At 34.4% G+C, this 21,286-nt stretch overlaps 1 protein-coding gene across 2 annotated transcripts in view; it reads left to right on the forward strand.

Moving 5' to 3' along the window:
- OLA1 (Obg like ATPase 1) overlaps positions 1 to 21,286 on the forward strand; it is a 175,989-nt gene that overhangs the window by 113,069 nt on the left and 41,634 nt on the right. For both annotated transcript variants that reach the window (XM_010351949.3, XM_074399457.1), the window contains 2 exons: positions 9,175 to 9,255; positions 9,573 to 9,670. In XM_010351949.3, the coding sequence (XP_010350251.3) occupies positions 9,175 to 9,255; positions 9,573 to 9,670 (179 nt within the window). The remainder of the gene's footprint in view (positions 1 to 9,174; positions 9,256 to 9,572; positions 9,671 to 21,286) is intronic.

Genomic DNA, 21,286 nt, shown 5'->3' on the forward strand with positions numbered 1-21,286 from the left:
ATACGTAATGCAAAAAGTGGCAGGATTGAAAGATAAAACAAAACAAAAACAAGTCTATAGTAGTGAAAGAAAGTCTTAATACTTTTAGTAATTGATAGAATAAGCACACAGAATTTTAGTAAAGAATATAGAAGATTCAAACAACTAAATGAAGGAACTTGACTTAATTGACATATATAGGATACTGCACCCAACAACAGTAGAATGTACATTCTTTTCAAGTAAAAGTGGAACATTTACCAAAATTGACCATTTCATTGGCTATAAAACAATGAACAAATTTCAAATTATTGAAATTATAAAGAATATATTACCTGAACACTATGAAATTGAACTTAGCAGTCAATGATGGGAAGATTACTAGAAATTTTCTAAATGTCTGGAAGTTAAGCAGTATAATTCTAAAAGATCTCATGTTTCAAAGAAGAAATCACTATGGAAAGAAAATAGTTTATGATAATGAAAATGCAATATGTCAAAATTTGTTTTTTCTGATGTATACACTCAAGTTCTATAAATTTAGTCATAAATATATATGTCTCAAAATAAGGAAAGGTGAAATCAGTGATCTGAAAGTATTTTTCTGAAAGGATTAGAAAAAGAACAATAAAAGGAACCCAGAGAAAATAAATAAAAGGAAACAAGATGAAAGTAAATATTAATGAAATAGGAAAGAAACATGTAATTAAAAGGATCAAAAAGGCCAAAAGTTGGTCATTTGAAAACACTAGTAAAATATAAATTTTTAGCTAGACTGGTGAAGGGGGAAAAGAGAAGCAAAAAACTAGCATTATCGATGAAAATGTATCACTGTAGATTCTATAGACATCAATATACTATTAAGAAGATATTATAAGCAATTTATGCCAATGATTTTGAAAAATATATGAGATGGGCAAATTTAAAAGACTGCTTAACAAAATGAGTTTAAAAGGAAATAAAAAATGTAAGTAGTCTTATATCTTTTGAAGACATGGAATTCATAGTTTTAAACCTTACTATAAATAAAAGTCCTGACCCATATGACTTTAGTATACATGTAAAGTCTCAGTCACAGTTTTTCATACAGTAGAAAAAGAAGAAAAACTTAAACCTAGTTTTATGAGGTCAGAATAGTCCTGATACCAAAATCTTACAATATAAGAGAGAAAAATTATAGATGAATCTCTTTCATGAACATAAAAGCAACGTTCCTCAGAGAAAGAAGATATTTGCAGTATACAGCAAAGAACTCCTACAAATAAATAAGGAAAAGACAGACAGCCCGATACAAAAAATATGCAGAGACTTCAGCAAGTACTTCACAAAAGAAGAAAATTCTTCATTAATCACCACAGAAATGCAATTTCAGACTATGGTGAGATACCATACACTTGCCATAAATTAATAAGACTGACAATACCAAGTGTTGGGAAGAATGTGAAGCAAATGAAATTGTCATACAGTGCTGATGGGAGTGTAAATTAGTACATCTGCTTTTGAAATTTTATTATTAATATGCATGAAGTTTGGATAAATGTCTGACCTATGACCAAGCAATTCTAGTCTTAGGAATATACTCAAGAGAAATGCATGCACAAATTTACCAAAATACATGTACAAGAATGATTATAGCAGCCTTATTCCTAATAGCTTTAAAATATGAATAGCTTAGATGTCCATTAACAGTAGAATGTATAAATTGTGCAATATTCCTACAGTGAAATATTATACAGCAGAGAACAACACAATACTGCTGCATGGATGAATTTCACAAATAATATTGAGCAGAAGAAGCCAGACACAAAATAATATATAGTATGATTATTCCTATGTTTCAATAACAGGCTAATTTGTGATGCAAATAAGCCAGCGTAGTGATTATCTCTGAAGAGGAATGAAACATTGTGACTCTACTACTAATATTATTCTAAATGTTGATCAGGATGTTAACTGCAGGCATGTGTTTATTCTCTGATAGTTCATTTGGGCACTTATATATGTTACACTGAGTGTATATTATACTTCAGTATATTCCCTTCTCAAGTTTGACCTAGAGACCACTGATTATCTTCTGCCATATCATTGTGTCTCCAGATTGGACTTTTATTTTCCTACTTTGATTTTGGTTTCGTTAAAAATATTTGTACTTTTATCAACTCCTTTTGATATACTCATTTTTTTCTAACCTCACTGTTTTCTTTTCATGACCTCATGCTCCTATTGCATAGATGCTCTTATCTTTTTGTATTCTACTAATTATACCAAATAATTCATTGAGGTTTTTTTTGTTTCTTGGTCATTTTTAAAGATGTGTTTTTCCTATGACTCTACGTTCCATAAATTATCAGTATTCCTTTTATTAAAAATCAGATTTGTTGGCTTCCCCACAAACTCTACCCCTTCCTCAAACATGACAAAATCCATTCAAACTTATTTTTAGGAATCATAGGGACAATTGCCTTCTTCTCTTTAGTAATGGCGAGATCCTTGAGTATATACCTCAAACTTAGAATATACCTCGGAAGTAAATTGGTGTCCATTTTGGTTACCACTTTATTGCAGACAGGGGCTAGGAACAATATATTAAGGTAGTGGTCTTACTATCTGCTTTAGTGAATCATGTAACTGAAAATCTACACTGGCAACATGTATTCTTCCAAGGTTATTGCTAGAATTAACCTATCGTTTTAAATCTTGGGGGATCCCACACACACACACCCATATACTCATTGTCATGTAGAGCATTACTGCTAGTTCTGTCCCTTATTGCCTAATCCTTTTCTGGAGTTTCAGTCATTCAGGTATGTAGAAAGATAATAGTCAGGGATCAGTACTCTAGCCTTCATAAACAGCAGCCTTCATCTAGTAGAGCAACAAATGCTTAACACTGTAATTCAGAGAGATCCCAAAGCTCAGGTTATTAATAGAATATACAGTGGAGGTCTATTTTATAAGAGAAAGCTTAGTTTAATTTTTTTTTTCTTCAATTTCGGGTGTTTAAAGGGAGTAGTTGGAGGATGCTGTATTAGTGGACTTCTAGCGAGACTGTTTTGAACAGGAAACCTTGCCCTAATTCTTGTGGTCTGGGTACATTGTTGGCTGTCTTTATTAAAGCTGCCTAACCAGCATAAGTCAGTTCATCTGGATATCAGCATTAGAATTATGGTGGCGAGTTTTCCTGAAGGTAAGCATAACTTGGAAGTTATAATTATTGCAGAATAAGAGTGAGTCACCTTGTTAAACCACCAAGTCTATACATTTAGCCATCAAATTTTAGGATTACACGTGGTGGGCAGAGAATAGATGAAGTCCCTTCCTTCTCTTACCCTGTGAATATACCTTCATTTTTTTCCTATTATAACAGTGATATTTATTGGTTAAAAATTTTTTAAAGTGTTGTAGTTTTAAAAAGAAGGCAGAAAGGGAAAAGCTCTCTGGCATCTAACCTCTGGAGATTTCTATAGCTAATTATTTAGTGTGGTATCTATCCAGTTTCATTATTTGAGTATATCTATTTGTATATATTATATGTAGTTTCAAAACCATAAATGGAATCACACTATGCACTCTGCCATAATTATTATTATCTATTGAGTATTTACTGTATGCCTGGAACTTGCCAGTTGTTTTACATGTATTTACTTGTTTTACTTTCACAATCACCATATGTTTAATTGGAGCTATACAGTTTTATAGAAGCAAACTTAGAGCAATTAGGTAACTTCCCCAAAATTACTCAGCCAGAAAGTGGTAGAACCAGGACACGAACTCAGATCTTGAGGAATATGGCTAAAATTCATATTCTTAACCATATTCCATTGTTCTAAACCTCCTATTCTCACTTAGCAGTATATTTCGGACATTTTCCCATGCATATGTACATATAGATATATCTCATTTTAATGGATACAAAGTGTTCTGTTGTATCAGTGACCCATAACTTGATTAGCAAATCTCCAATTAATCAGTTAATGGCATTTTAGATTTTCTTTTTTTCTTTCTTTCTTCTTTTTTTGAGACAGAGTTTCACTCTTGTCACCAGGTTGGAGTGCAATGGCAAGATCTCAGGTCACTGCAACCTCTTTCTCCCAGGTTCAAGCAATTCTCCTACCTCAGCCTCCCAAGTAGCTGGGATTACAGGCACCTGCCACCACACCCAGCTAATTTTTTTTTTTTTTTTTTTTTTTTTTTAAGTAAAGACGAGGATTTCATCATGTTGGCTAGGCTGGTCTCAAACTCCTGACCTCAGGTGATCTACCGCCTTGGTCTCCCAAGGTACTAGGATGACAACTGTGAGCCACCATGCCTAGCCTAGATTTTCTTTTTTTTAAAAAAAGAAAAAAAAGAAAAAGAAAAGTTTATTTCTATCATTATGTGTTTGGAAACAGGGTCTTGCTCTGTCGCCCAGGCTGGAGTGCATGGAGCGATCTTAGTTTGCTGCAGCCTCATACTGGGCTCAAGCAGTCCCTACCACCTCAGCCTCTTGAGTAGCTGATACTGCAGGCACACACCGCCACGCCCTGTTAATTTTTTATTTTTTGTAGAGATGGGGTCTTACTGTGTTGCCCAAGAATGGTCTCGAACTCCTAGTCTCAAGCCATCCTCCTGCCCCAGCCTCCCAAAATGCTAGAATTACAAACATGAGCAACTGTGCTTGGCTTTTTAGATGGTTTCTAATCTATATCTGAATTCTTGTGCCAGTGTTATACTATTCTAATTACTCTAGTTTTATGGCTTATTTTAATATATAGTAGGACAAATCCCATATATTTCACTCTAAATATTTTTTTTGCCCTCAAGCAAGTAGTTCTTTTAAAATAATGATATATTTAATATATAATATTCTCCAACATCCCTATTATGATTTTAACTGGAAATCATTAAATATTATAATAGGTAGAATTTTTATCAGTACAGTATTGATCAAGATAGATAAATTTTCAGTGCAGGATCTGGCTAAAGCAAGTTTTGGGTCAGTGTCTCAGCCTCTGGTCTGGGAGTCCCTGGACCTAGAACATTTACTTAACTGGCTGTTGTTGGGGCATTTGAGTATTGCCATCAGAGTCACTAACAGCCATTGTTCTTGGACTTTTGGATTATGGACCCCTTTGAAAAGCAGTTGAAGTATATGTGCCATCTTCCCTCAAAGGCACATAAACAGAACTTTATATACAGTTTCAGGGTGTTAAGGAATCCTTGAAATCTGTTTATGGATCGTAAGTTAATAATTCCTGCTATGGGAACTGAAGATACCAAGATAGAGAAGTCTGGTAGTCTAGGAATGTCTAATAAATGACTGGATTATTATGTAATTGTCTGCAAAGATAAATTACTATTTTTGTGATAATGGATTAATGATCAGCTATTGTACCCAAATAATAATAAGAAGAATATTGAATTTGAGAATGAGGATTTTGATTAACAACCTTAAGGGATGTCTAGGCTAAACAAGGAAGAGTTACAAAAGCAGTAAGGAAGACAAATATGCCAGGGTATGGAGCAGAACATGAACTTTCAAGTTACTTAGACCTAAATTTGAGTCTCATCTCTGCCACTTACTAGCTATGGGAATTTAGACAAGTCATGCATAATGCCCTGAGTCTAAATACGTTACAGTTGCTGTTAACAATAACAACAATAATAAAATATATCAAGAAAATAGAGCATTTCTAATGTGAAATGGGAAGCTATCAGTAAGAAGAGTCAAAGCAAAAGAGTGAGGTATTCAAGGTGAGTTTGGGTTAAGTTTCTTTGCAGTTAAAAGACAGTCATTCAGCAAAAGGTAGTCCTTGCAGAATGTGAAGATGAGAAGAAGCCTGACTTGAGATTTCATGAAAAAAAGCCAGTATATTTAGTAACTCAGAAATTTAAAGAAAAGGACTAGTGAACAATTATACAGATGGAAAAATAAACATATGCTTTAAAGGAGCGCCGAAGAGAACATACTGCCATTTTGCAGATCACTGGTATTTAATCTTTCAGCAATCATAACAACGGCAACTACTCACATTTATTGAGAATTCATTCTGTACCAAGAACTGTGCTAAACACCGTATGCATTATCTCTTATAATCGTCACAACAACCCACAGGAGGTAGATCTCATTATCTGCATTTTATCAATGAAATAGTTCACAGACCTGGTAAGTGGCTAGGATTTATTCCCACACTTAAGCATTACACTGTTACCTCTCAAATTAGTACACTCATCTAACTGCAATCTAACCAAAATGTTCAAATGACCAGGAGTTTTTGTGTATCTCTATGATTTTGAAAATCATAGAGAATTTATTTTGAAAATGAGGGATTTGTTAAAGTTATCAAAATTTATCAGAATTTATTTTGAAAAATTTGTTAAAGTTATCAGAATTTATTTTGAAAATGAGGGATTTGTTAAAGTTATCAAAACAGCCCACTTTAGTACCCCTACATCTGTATTTCTATATAATAATAGTAAAGAAATACGGCACCTAAGGCAACGTCTAAATGCATTGTGTGTTTGATTTTCTTTTCCAGTTAACCAAGTTCAGTTAACTGGAATTTTTTATTGTTCTGATCATCATTATTTATATATGTATTTGTGCATATGAACATAAGGAAATAAATTCAGTCAACCATTAAGTATTATGTGCAAACAAGCCCAAATGTTTGCTTTGATCTGTTTAGAAGTTTTTCAGATAGGGAATATAACATCTTTTAATTTTTTGCTAAAATTAGAATTAATTTTTACTTTATGTAAGAAAAAGAACACATTGAAACTATACCATATACTGATCATTTATGTAAGATAATCTTACTTGAAAAACTATTTTTGGTTTGTCTTCAATAAAACTGACATCTTTTAGTCAATCTAAGTTGTCTTTTCTTGGCTGTTAAATCTTTTGTGGCAATAATTAAGAGAGCACTGAGTACAAAATATTTTTCTTTCAACTTTTCAAAAACTAGGTTGTAATGTATACATTTCTCTAAAAATATTTGAATGTGGCTTTAAGGAATACTGTGCTGTTTAAGAATTTGATTATAAGTGAATTATATTTAACTTATTTTACTTGACTACAAAAATTTTGAGTGCTCCTAATTTGTAATATAATTTGTAATGTGACAAAAAAAAAAACAAAAAACTAATGCCAAAATGCTTTTGTGATAAGATTCCTATATCTGAAGTAATGGTCTAGTTAATTTAAAATGAAAGAGAAATACTGAAATTCCTTCACTAGTGATCAGCACTTATAGAGGCTCTTAGGTTTTGTAAAAATGTTTATAGTTACAGAGTATTTTATAGTTTTTATATGATTAAAATTTAATTTCTTCCCCTATTTTTGTTTGGCTTCCTTTTGTCTGTTTTCTTTCTTTAATTGAAAAAACTAATGGAACCAAATATAAGATGGTACCACTGTTTTTTCTTTCTTTTGTATAATCTTGTTGCGTATCTCTACATAAGCTGTTCTGGCCACTCATCATAGTAACCAGCTGGGCCATTTCACCTGCTGGAGCCATTAAAGAGGACTCTCTCCCCCTAGATTAATCCCCTCCGACATTAGTTTTTTGCACTGACAACTAGAGCAGGCATTCAGAATTTGCAGGTGGCCAGTGTGACGCACATAATTGCCTACAATTTTAGGCAATGAATAAAAATGGTCTACATTACTTGTCAAAGGTTGTATATGCAGTGCCAAGTGAGATCTATGGGAAGCCTTTTAGGGTTTAAAGAACAGTTAATAGCAAGGCTGCACAGGGCTTTTTTAATCATAATGCATTTGTAATATAGCACTTTGATCTTCTCCTTGTAGGAAATGGTGTTACATTAGCCACTTTTAAACATTTATGAGTGAAATTCAGTTATAGAAGAGTAAAAGTGATTATTCTTAAGCAGAACATGTTAGATTTCATTAAAAGTTTTCAGCTTGCCCCTTCCTTGTTAAAATCTGTGGGAAGTCCTTTGCCTGGAGGGTTTCAAATCAGGATCTAAGGCTTTAAGGCTTTTTCCTTATTTTTCCTGTTGGTAACAGCAAGATTTGGAAGGAAGGTACACTAAATATTGAGATAATTTATACAAATGGACATTTAAAGAAGAATAACTGGTTATGGCAAAGTAAAATACATCAATGAAAATCCAAGAAATTGATTACTAATAATTGTGTTACAATAAATTTTGAGAAATGCATATTTAAAACATATCCATAAATTATCTTTAATGACAACAACAACAAAAACCCAGATGACTCTCAAATGCACTTTCTTCTGGAAGAGCTAAATTTGACCTTTCAGACCCGAGAGCCTTTTATTAACACCTGCCTGTAAGGAGAACCTTGCCACACGCAGCTTTTAGATTCAGAACCACAAAACTGATGAGGAAAGGCTTGAAGGGTTCAGTTTGTGTCACTTGCTGTTTGCCGTTTCCATTTCACAGATGATTAATCTTTCTGTGAAGAAAGGCCAGAGAAACAAAGCACATTGGGCTCTTCCTGCAGTTACTCCTTCTGAATGCACACTAGCTTGCTAACTAAAAGGCCTTTAGATTTCCAGCAGAGAGAGATGTTCTGAAAGTGAATGCAGCTGGTTGGAGGTCACCAGTGCAGGGCTCTTGCCATTGTGTAATGGAGGCTTTGGCAGGTTGGCGGGGTGGAGGGATTGGGGGTGTTGGGGGTGCGGCTGCCGGAGAAGTGGGCAGGGAGAAGGTGTTGGCAAAAAATTAATTTAAAATAAAAAAGGAATTGGTTGGTCAGTTGATTTAAGATTTTGGAGGCTGGATCATCGATAATAGGTTCAATTTTGCCTTGTTTGTTTTTCTTCTTAGGGAGAAAAAGTATAATTTAGTCTTTCTCCAGTATATCCCCTCACTCCATTTTCTAATAGCATGTTTGTCTTCTATGTGGCATCACTAGGTAATATTGAAATGGTATTACCTCTTGTATTTAGTCTTTGATGTAATTGAACTGTCCTGACATTTTTCAGGGTGTTTCCAATTTTTGCTAATATTGTCCATTTCATACATTAAAAATGTAATGCCACGATGTTTTGTTAGTGTTTGGTTTTTAAATGAGGTATTGAAAATAATTGTTTGTGTGGCCTAGTCCCCCTTTCATTAAAACAATCTATTTTTATTTTGAAAATTTGAAATCTTTATTTTAATATTTAGTATCTAAATGCTTAGTTATTCATGTATATTTACTTTTTTCTCAATCATGTGTAGGATATAATGTGCAAAGTAAAATCCTGGGTTATAGATCAAAAGAAACCTGTTCGCTTCTATCATGATTGGAATGACAAAGAGGTGAGTTATAAATATCATGCCATCTATTACTGCCTTTGCTTTGATTTCCTAGGGAACAAATTAGAGTTGTCATTATTTTACACTCACCATTATATCTAAACTTTTATTTCTGTCAGTGATTGCTTATTCCTGGGCTTGTTATTTTTTTCTTTTCCCCCACTCATGATGTTTCATAACCACTAACCCTCTGGAAACAAGAATTATAAAAATGAAAATGCCTACTTGTTTTAAAGAATGTTTACTTTCAAATTCTTCAGCAATTTACTCCATATTTACTAAACTTTTAAAAGGGATTCTTTCTCCATCTCCCACTTTAGATTGAAGTGTTGAATAAACACTTATTTTTGACTTCAAAACCAATGGTCTACTTGGTTAATCTTTCTGAAAAAGACTACATTCGAAAGAAAAACAAATGGTAAGTTTTTTCTCACCGGATATACCCAAATGTGTCATCTCTGCACACACACAAACACACATGCATATATGTAATTAATGTTATGTTTAATTTTAATATTTTTCTCCTTATTATTAAAAAGTTTAAAATGGATGAGAAAGCTTTGCTTGGCATTTACCTTCACAGGTGAGTCTTCTAGTTGATTTATAGAGAACTTAAGAAAAACTGAATTAAATTAACCAATATTGAATCATATGTATTTACTTATCAAAGGTTAAGTTTATTAGACATTATGATTTCCATTGCAAAATGAGAATAAATGTAGTTACAACAATAAAACTTCTTACAGTAGCAATTTCTAGCTGTGTTGACATTATAAGTGACTTTAAAATACCCTCTTGGTGTTGTCGCTGGGCATGAATTTTAAAATCCAGGTTGAATGCTTTAAAAATAAAAAAATAAAAAAAAAAAAGGTTGTTATGTGGGGAAAAGCCAGTACCTGTTTCAAATGCTTTAAAAGTACACCAAGATAAAAACTATGCATTAATGTATGGATTGTCATTTTTGGCATATAACCAAAATGTGCAAGATTTGATACTGTCACTAATGACTTCAGAAAGTTATGTGTTCATATGTGTGGGCATGTCCGTATTTGGCATAGTACTCACTTTGACTTGCCTCACTGGGCTCTAAGTATTTTATACTATTGAGTCATACAAACAAATCAAAACTATCCAAAGCAAAATATCTGAATTCTCCTAAAATATATTGTCGGTTTCTCCCTGTACTTCATTAAGTACTTAGATGCACATGGTTTCAATTTTCCATTAAAAATTCTCATTTCCATATGATATCAAAGAGTGAGAAGGCTTTAAACTGAAAAATAAACATTCATAGACTGGAAGCCAAAACAATAATTAATGTCAGATGGTTAACTCCAATAAATCGTTAGAATAAATTCTGTGAAATTACTGCAACTAAAAATGCCCTGTTAATATTACTATAAGACATTTTGTGTTCCTGATAGGAAGCTGAATTTAGCCTCTTTTTTGGTAATGTTATAAAAATCATAAATTTAACATAAAGATTTCAGTCAGGCTGGTCAGTATCTTCCCATCAGGTAATTAACTTTAAAATTATCAGTTCTGTCTCCTTTCAAATTCTTATAATTTTGATGATTAATGTGTTAAAAATTGTTACCTTTAGGAATGAATTTTAAAATTTATTACTTGACCTCAGTTAATAAATCTTCTCATTGTAGTATGAATAGTAAGGTTTCTTGAGGCTCTGTGAAACAATACAGACATCAAAGTTTACATGAAAAGGGATGAGTCAGTTTCCTTGCCCAAAGGGGCTTCTCACACCTGTATTTGGATGATTACAGGTAGAACTCCCTGGCTCTAATTGTATAGTAAATACCATTTCCCAGACCCTAATGGTAGACAGACTGCTTAGGAGACGCCAGTCTGTGATTTAGCTGTCGCCAGACACCCCATGTTTTTTGTGAGACCAGTTGTGATGATGATATGGTTATAGCAATTGAAAGCAAACTCTTGTCTAAACAGCAAATTTTAATTTATAATAATGTAGAGATATGAATGATCCTATTTTAGAAAACCAAATTTTAATAGTTTTATGTATAACTAATGATCTGGTTTGGGATTGGTGTCCGTCTGTTTTGTGGGGAGGGATCCAGATCTTGTGGAAGTTAGTGTAATTGTAGCTGAAAGATCAAAGACTGGGTAACTGAGTGATGTTCCAGAAGAGAATTTACCACATAGCCATTTTCTGTACAGTTTCTGCCGCCTGCTGTTCCTATTTTCCCTCAAGCTAGCCATTGACTACCCCCTGTGCATCCCTGCTCGTAAAAAATGATTGAGGAAGTATTTGTCATGTATTTATGAGTGGGAAATATTGTGTGATAGGGAATGGCATCTACTGGAGCCAGAAAGATTGCCATGTTCCTTTCATTCAGCCACTCTGCTACAGCTTTAAATCCTCTGTTTATGCAACATAGCCTTTGTATTAAAGTGCAGAATAAATTTTTATTATGAAGGATATGAACACTAGGTTTTCATCATTTATAACACTGAAAGCAGATGTAAATAGTTAAAATCCATTTTAACTACTAAATCCTTTTAATTGTGTTAGCATCTTGTTTTTTGGTAATGTTTACATCTAAGCTCCATTTGCATTATTAGTTGCTTCTTTATTAAAATAAAAAGTTTTTTTTTTTTTTAAGGTTGACATGTAGTGTTTCTATGGCAAATAAGACTGATTCAGGAAACAGTAACAAATATTTTCACGGGTCTTTTAGACCTGGAAAACTATTTTAAACCATCAGGAAAGAGGAGAGGAGAGGTTTGTGACTTTGGCCACAAGAGGAAGACTAAAACTGTTGTTATTTTAGCAGGTCACCATTTCGGAAGTCACGAACACTTTAGTTACTGAAGTTCACTTTAAATGTAAATGGTTACATGTCATTTTTCAACCCTAGAAAAGAAGGAAGCATTTTGAAAGATAAGTCTATTGTGTTATTGAGTAGCTGTATTGACCTTTTGAAAGATGCAAAAACTAGAGTGGCTCCAAGCATCTACTCACTACTTTTGACAATGTTGAATTAGTCATTCCGTTGATTTATGATTAAAGACCTAGCCCCTGAGGAGAAGCTGACATGGCAGCCGTGTTAGTTGCAGTTGTGTTATGATCAAATGACAGTAATCAAGATGTTGTAAGTAAATCCACAAACCATTTTTTATTATTAAAAATTCTTGTTTCTTGAATGAATAAAACTATGTAGAAGTTTTTGTTGTTTTTGGTGAGCACAAGCATTTTTGAACACTTGCGGTTTTCATTTTCTAAACATGATCAGCTGTTACTTATAACTAAGATTATACTGTATGCAGTATTAATTTTCATTTGAGATTGCTTACTGAGTCATGGTGTCAAGCAGGTACAGGACATTAGAACTGTCAAACTACTGCTTAATTAGGGGTTTAAATTTCAATCTTTGCACCCTTGCTGCTCTGTTAGTAGTGTATGCTATCCAATTATGAAATCAGTAGAACAAACTAATTTTAGATTTTTTTATACCTACCAGCTATCAATTATGTTTCATTCTTGTGATTCTACCTTTCTTGAAACTGTTAATAAAAGATGATTATATTGTTATTTATTATACTACATATTTATGTTCAACTGGAAAATATAACTAAACTTTCAGATATGCAGACTCTGTGTGTGTGTGTGTGTGACACACATTTTTATGTGCCCTGGCGGACTTGTAGTCATTTAACATTACCTTTTGGGTAGTAGTATGTAAGAGTCAATTAATCTTAGTGATGAAATTGATTCAAGATAGGTAGACAAATACTTGGAAAGTCTGTTAAGATGTTTTATAATGAAGGGCAATGTGGCAACTTCACTAAATGCATTTTAAATAGAGAAGTGTTTTATTATTAATTCTTATTATACCATGATTCAGTTCCTTCCTCTTTGCCATCTTTATATGTTCATTAGTTTTCCACATAATTTCTATACAACAACTAAAAATAGTTTGGGGATACTATACATTAAGTGCTTGGTTCAGGGGGAATCATGGAATAAATATAATATTTTCTTGATTTCTTGAGCTGCGTATAAAAATTACAGCTACTGTATCTCAACGAGTATATAAGTAGGTAGAAATGTGTACATTTTTGACGCACAGTTTTCTATGTGCATATATATATATATGCATATATACATATAAATATAAAAACTATTTCTGTAGAACTATTGTAGGAGGTCATCAGTTATGGACAAGATTATTTAAGCTAGAAATAAAACACAGGCATTCTGCTTTGAAAGATTACTTTGCATTATGATAAAGCTTATTAACAGTATTATTTATACTATGAATTAGAATTTCAAATAATTTTTGGTGAATGAATTTTGTGGAATTGATTATTTCTTTATCTGATCAGAATCTTTAGAGTTAAAAAGAATATACTAAAGAAAAATCATTTTATTACATGACATGGACGGCTGCAAGAAGTGGGGGTGGGGAAAAAACCTTTGCCCATTCAGGATTTTTTTTTTTCTTTTTTTTGGTCAAATGTACTTTTGCATTTGAATATATTTTTACATGTAATATTATTTGTGAATTTCTGTTTGGTTTTCATTAAATGTGTTTTGGTTATTTTGACAATTTCATATTCTTATCAAGAGGTAACAATGTAGTAGTGTACTTCTGATTTCTTATGAAAGAGATAATTATATATGAAAGCACATCTTTTTATATGAACATAGTAGTACTGACCCTATGCATATTAGGAATTTCCCTTGGCCTGTTTGTATTTTTTGCAATACTATTTATAGCCAAAGAATTTTATTTGCCAGATGGTTCACTGAACTTAAGAAAGTGATACATTTGGAAGTGTCAGTTGTAATCTTCATTAGCACCATCTGCTGACTTACTGATTTGTGAGTGATATAATTCATCAAATATGTCAGGACTTTCTTCTTTTTCAAACTAGATGAAGAATTTCTCTTCACATAAATAGGAAAAGTTTTACAAAATTTTTTTCTAGCTTCCGGAGATTAAAAGGTTTATAAGTACTTAAAAAATAAGCGTTCCTTAGGAATCTCTCATGTGAAATTAAAATATATATTCCCTATACATGTACATGTTTATTATCTAGGAAATGAAGTATAAAGTTTGGTTTATAGCTATACAGTGTTCTTCAAATTACAAATTATTAATGTACACAAAGAATTTTCTTGCTTCCCTATCCTACTCACTTTGTTGAATAATTCAAAGACAATCCTCTTAAAAATCTGCACTGGAAGTTAAGGATCTCTGAGTCATATTTTGTTCCCAACACTCTGAGTTGGGATGAGCTATACTCTTAGAACCAGAGTTGACAAGGTTTGGGTTTGTGTCACTGCCCGAATCTTATGTTGAATTATAATCCCCAATGTTGGAGGAGGGGCCTGGTAGGAGATGATTGGATTGCAAGGGTGGATTTCCTTCTTGCTGTTCTCGTGATAATGAGTGAGTTCTCATGAGATCTGGTTTAAAAATGTGTAGCACCTACCCCTTTGCTCTCTTTCTCCTTCTCTGGCCTGCCGTGCCTGATTCCTCTTCACCTTTGCCACCTTCTTCTCTGCTATGAACAATGTCAGCATGTTCCCCAGGCACAGCATCTACCTTGGGCTTAATGTTGTGGTTTAATGATTTGATGAGTTAAAGAGACTTGAAGGCTAGCCTAAAATGCTAGGTAATTATATACTGTATAATTAACAGTATATTAATAATACTGTTTCTGTAAGGGAAATGAATCCTAAAAAAACTGGAGAATATGGTTTATCTGTAACCTAGGGAGTAGATGCTACCAAGGAGTTTGCTTCCTCTTCACCTTTGCCACGGCTGAAAGTAAGGAAAATGTATCCTGTAAGGAAATGTATCTGTAAGGAAAATGAATCCTAAAAAACTGGAGAATATGATTTATCTGTAACCTAAGGAGTAGATGCTACCAAGGAGTTTGATTCCTCTTCACCTTTGCCACGACTGAAAGTTTCCTGAGGCCTCCCCAGCCACGCATCACAGCCTGCAGAACCGTGAGCCAATTAAACCTCTTTTCATTATAATCACCCAGTCTCAGGTAGTTCTTTATGGAAATGCGAGAATAGACTGATACAGGATTTAGACTAGCAGTTGTTGAAGAAGGTAGAGGAGAATACTGAAGCTTGGAAATCTTAGTACTGTTGGGAGTGGGAAATATAGGGCAGGACTTTGGGAAAGATTTAGAATGGAGGCTCAAGATAGTTTGTTGGATTTGAGTAACAGGTTTTCCTGGGAGAAGCCTGGAAAAAAGAAAAGGTGAACAATGTCAGTGTTTTGCCTAATATAGCCTGCATGTGCGGATAGGAGGAAGAGTATTATTTGTCTCTTCTCTGCTATGCAGCGTGTTCCCCAGGCACAGCATCTACCTTTGGGCTTAATATTGTAGTTTAATGATTTGATGAGTTAAATAGACTTGAAGGCTAGCCTAAAATGCTAGGTAATTATATACTGTATAATTAACAGTATATTAATAATACTGTTTCTGTAAGGAAAATGAATCCTAAAAAACTGGAGAATATGGTTTATCTGTAACCTAGGGAGTAGATGCTACCAAGGAGTTTGCTGTATTAAGAAGAATACTACTTTAGAATTTGAAATACAAGTACTGTGGTCCTTACATGCTCCTATAACTAGCTCTTTGAACTTGACCATTTAAATTAGCCTTTCATGAAGAAGATAGTTCATTGAGATTGTTCATATAAAATGTGTTCTGTAGAAATAGTGTTTCCCAAATTTAGTTATAGCTCAAAAAGAATTCAGTAATAGAAAAAAGTACTTGTTTGGCCTTGTGAATGCATCCTTTGGATATTAGCTTGGTTTTTATTTCTGTTATATGGATTAAGGAACAAATGCATCGTGTATAAATATAGCAGTGAGGCTCCCAGGTTATCACTGCCATCTTCTGTACAACCCATCTCCTTTTTCAGGTTGGGCTCTATAACTTCACCATTTGCAGCTTAGAGGATTTTATTGTCACCCTTGGCTTCCATTAAAGTAAATCATTCTTTATTTACATAGTTTACAATGTGTACAGTCTTTATGTAGAATAGTGTTAAAGTAGCATGATTTTTTTTTAAATTTGTTCTTTTAAAAACCTTTTAGCCAAGCGTGATGGCTCAAGCCCGTAATCCCAGCACTTTGGGAGGCCGAGGCGGGTGGATCACAAGGTCAAGAGATCGAGACCATCCCGGTCATCATGGTGAAACCCCGTCTCTACTAAAAATACAAAACATGAGCTGGGCATGGTGGTGCGTGCCTGTAATCCCAGCTACTCAGGAGGCTGAAGCAGGAAAGGAGAATTGCCTGAACCCAGGAGGCGGAGGTTGCATTGAGCCGAGATCACGCCATTGCACTTCAGCCTGGGTAACGAGTGAAACTCCATCTCAAAAAAAAAAAAAAAAAAAACAACTTTTTTAAAACAGTTTCATTGTGACCTCCTATATCTCAGTTTCTCTGTTTTTTGAATGTGTATATATATGTGTTGGAGCTGAGACAGTGAAAGTTAGTAGAGAATTAAAGATCATCTCTAAGCTTCCCTTCCAGGGCTAGACTCTTATAATTTTAATGAAGTGTAGCTAATTCACAAAGAAAAGATGCCCAGGCAGATATCTAGCTTTGTCATGCTATGTTTTTCCTAATTGTGTACAGAGCATTCCTGAGGTTGTAGATAACCAATTTCAGAGCAGCTTTTCTGGACTGGGTTGCAGATAAGACCTGGGCTTTTTTCAGACTCTCATTCCCTCTTCCATATCTTAAGCCCTTGAAAATAAGTTTTTTCTGCATCTTACCATTTTTCTTCCCATCTTTCCTCATAGTGGGCAGCTGTTGCTTTGGCTAGAATAAAAACAAAGTGAAAATAAATTTCTTTTTGGAGAATTGGCGTATCTATCTTTGAGATCAGTAACATTACTTAAACTATTACATTCCTTTATTCTAAATTGACCTAGAAAGCATTTCCCATTAAAAACATTAGATTGTGAGACTCACTCTCAAAAACCTATTTAATTCACAATGTAGTAGAAATATAATAATTTGAGAAATATTTTGGTATCTGTGACCATTTTTTACCACCAGTTTTAAAATTCTGCTTTTTAAAAATGTGTTCTAAAATAACTGACTTATGAACTTTGCATATACTCCTATTTATATAAGGCTAGGACTGCACATGGTGTGCAAACTGTCTTTTTTTTCTTTCTTTCTTTTTTTTTTTTTTTTTTTTTTTTGAGACACTCCTAAGCTGGAGCACAGTGGCACCATCTTTGCTCACTGCAACCTCCACTTCTGGGTTCAAGCAATTCGTCTGCCTCAGCCTCCTGAGTAGCTAGGATTACAGGCACCTGCCACCATGCCCAGGTAATTTTTTGTATTTTCAGTAGAGATGGGGTTTCATCCTGTTGGCCAGGCTGGTCTTGAACTCCTGACCTCATGGTCCACCTGCCTTGGCCTCCCAAAGTGCTGGGATTACAGGTATGAACCACCATGCCCGGCCACAATCTGTCTTTTTAATGCTTTACATCAAGAAAAGAAGCAAAATTTGATTTAAGAAAAAAAACCTGTCATTATAAATCCATATTTCAAATTTATGTTCCTTTGAAGACTGTGAGCTCATTGAGGAGGTGGGTACTGTTTTCTTTTTCCTTTTGTAAATAAATAATTATTAAGTCCTTCTGTGTGTCATGTATTATCTTAGGTGGTGAACAGAAAAAGTCCTTGCTCCTGCAGGGCTTATAGTCTCATATAGTAATAGACATCCACCAAACAGACATTTAATATAATGCAGGGAATGATTAGGACCATGATTTAAAACAAAGCAGAGTAAGAGGAAACTGTTTTAGTTAGGGTGGCTCAGGAAGACCTTATGAAATAAGGATACAGCCATGAGAGAATTCAAGGAAAGCTCAGTCCAGGGAGAGGAAACTGCAAGTACGAAGGCTCTGAGGCAGCTAGATGGAATAAAAAAGAATACGAGATACAGGAATAGAAGTTAAAGGAGACAGGGATCAGTTGGTGTAGAGCGTGATGGGGCATCAAAAAGGAAGAAAATGTGAAGACAGCCACTTGAAAAGAACATAAATATTCTGATTTAAGTACATTCCATTGAAATAGATTTTAAATGTGTTCTAAAATTTAATTTGGGTTTTAAGAATAACCATCATGTATTTTCTAGTTTGCTTTAGTTGATTTCTTATAGTTTAGAAATATTTTTGATTGCTAAGTGTTTTAAACAGCCTTTAAAGTAATAATTACTGTTTATTTCACATTTCATCTTTTCTTTTTCATGCTTTTCTAGTGACTTGCTGATTCATGCTACCGATTATGAAGCTTTTTTTTTGTTTTTTTTGAGACAGAGTCTCGCTCTATCACCCCGGGTGGTACAGTGGCCCGATCTCAGCTCACTGCAGCCCCCGCCTCCCAGGTTCAAGTGATTCTCCTGCTAAGCCTCCTGAGTGGCTGAGATTACAGGCACCTGCAACCATGTCCAGCTAATTTTTGTATTTTTAGTAGAGACAGATTTCACCATGTTGGTCAGGCTAATCGAACTCCTGACCTAGTGATCCACCTACCTCAGCCTCCCAAAGTGCTAGGATTACAGGCATGAGCACTTTTTAAAAGTTCTTCAATGTATGACTTCAAAGAAATAAATTGAACTTCATTAAGACATAACAGCAGCCTACATTTGTCTAGAGCAGGCATCCCCAAACTTTTTACACAGGGGGCCAGTTCAATGTCCCTCAGACTGTTGGAGGGCCGCCACATACTGTGCTCCTCTCACTGACCACCAATGAAAGAGGTGCCCCTTCCTGAAGTGCGGTGGGGGGCTGGATAAATGGCCTCAGGGGGCCGCATGCAGCCCGCAGGCCATAGTTTGGGGACGCCTGGTCTAGAGCCTTACAGGGTTTCAGCTTACATTATTTCATTTGATCTTCAAATTCCAAGATGGCCCTCACTACACTATTACATTGGCCTTGAATTGAATTTTTAGTAAAATGAAGCATTTTTTTCCTTTTCTTTTTTTTCAGAGACAGGGTCTCCCTCTGTTGCCCAGGCTGGAGTGCAGTGGTGCAATCATGGCTCACTGCAGTCTGGACCTACCTGATGGGCGTGGATCACCACACCCAGCTAATTTTTGTATTTTTTGTAAGAGTCAGGGTTTCACATGTTGCCCAGGGTGGTCTAGAACTCCTGGGCTCAAGCGATCCACCTGCCTTGGCCTCTCAGAGTGCTGAGATTACAGGTGTGAACCACTGTACCTTCCCATAATGAAGCATTTTCATCATTGGAATAAGAGTTATACATATTACTTTAGGAATAGGTTACACCAACAGAAAGAAATAAGATTTGTCTTTACATAAGCAAAGATTTAGCAGCGCCTTTTTAGTACTTTAAATATTTGTCATTGAAATCAAGAGATCGTCATCAATGTTCCTGGGTGATAATCAGCATTTTTCTTAGAGATTCTTTTAAAAGAATATTACGGTCTGTGGAGAATGTTGGATTTAATCCATTTTGAAATGTAAAAGGAAAAAATCAAATAACATCTGTTCACTGGTAATCATTTTTAGCTTTTTTAAATGATATTTTAAAAGATTTCCCCCCAGGAACATCTATGGATGCCTGACATGAAGGTCACTAAGTACTTTTCAAACATAATTTATATTTTAAATTGTTACCTTTTAAGTTTTGTCATTTTTCTTTTGTATGTCCTGCTTCCCCCTTCCTCCATTTAATATAATTGATTTAGCTTTTCTTATACAAAACTGAAAGACATCCATAGCAAACCATTATTTATTATTGAGTTCCTGCTATGTGATGGGCATTCTGAGCTTGGAAATTGCTGAGATGTATGATACTGTACTTATTAAGCAGATATCATGCCCATTTTACAGATAGGGCAAGCAGTTGGAAGGATTATAAAACATGCCCAAGTTCTTGAAGCAGGTAAATGGTAGAAATAGATCAATTTGACTTGAATGCACCTGCTCCACACAGGATGACTGACAGCCAAGTAATAGTACAAGATATGTTTGTGAATTTCCAGAAATCTTTGAAAATATCACTTTAGCAACTTTAGCATTTTGCTCTGTTTTATCTCAGAAAGTTTAATCTCTTTAAAATTGTTTAGGATTTTAGTTAACAAAAAACAATTCTCAAGACAACATTTGTGGGATTTTTTAAGGATAATAAGCATTTGCTGCTGCTGTTTTGGCCTTGTCTTGTAATTTTATTAACCATTTAATAACATTGTTAAGAGGCAATAGCAATATATTTTAGTACCCACCTTAGCGTCCATTTTTAAACAATGTCACATATAAAAATTTTGGTAGAGAAAATACAGTGGCTCTTATTGAAACTGAAATTAAAAATTATATGAAATTGCCAAGTTTAAAATAGTGGTATAGGATAAACTCCCAAAAACATAGCTATAACCACAGATTGGTTTTTATATATTGATATGAGAAACAAGATTTGACTTTTTCTTTTATAGCAAACCATAATTTGTTAAAAATTATTCTTCAGCCAGGCACGATGGCTCACTCCTGTAATCCCAGCACTTTGGGAGGCTGAGGAGGGTGGATCACCTAAGGTCAGGAGTTCGAGACCAGCCTGACCAACATGCTGAAACCCCGTCTTTACTAAAAAAAAATACAAAAAATTAGCTGGGTGTAGTAATGGGCACCTGTAATGCCAGCTACTCAGGAGGTTGAGGCAGGAGAATCACTTGAGCCTGGGAAGCAGAGGTTGCAGTGAGTCGAGATTGCACCATTGCACTCCAGCCTAAGCAACAAGAGCAAAACTCCATCTCGAAAAAAGAAAAGAAAAATAATAACAATAATAATTCTTCACTGATGAGGTGAGGGGGTTGATATTAAATAAATATGGAAGTGAGAGAAAACCACATGTGTTTGTTTGTTTTCTGCTGCTGTAACAGAATACCACAGACTAGGTAATTTATAAAGAAGATAAGTTTACTTGGTTCATGGTTCTGGAGCCCGGGTAACCTGAGAGTACGTCATTGGCATCTTCTGAGG

This window comes from Saimiri boliviensis, chromosome 5 (assembly GCF_048565385.1).
Source record: "Saimiri boliviensis isolate mSaiBol1 chromosome 5, mSaiBol1.pri, whole genome shotgun sequence".
Classification (NCBI taxonomy): Eukaryota; Metazoa; Chordata; class Mammalia; order Primates; family Cebidae; genus Saimiri; species Saimiri boliviensis.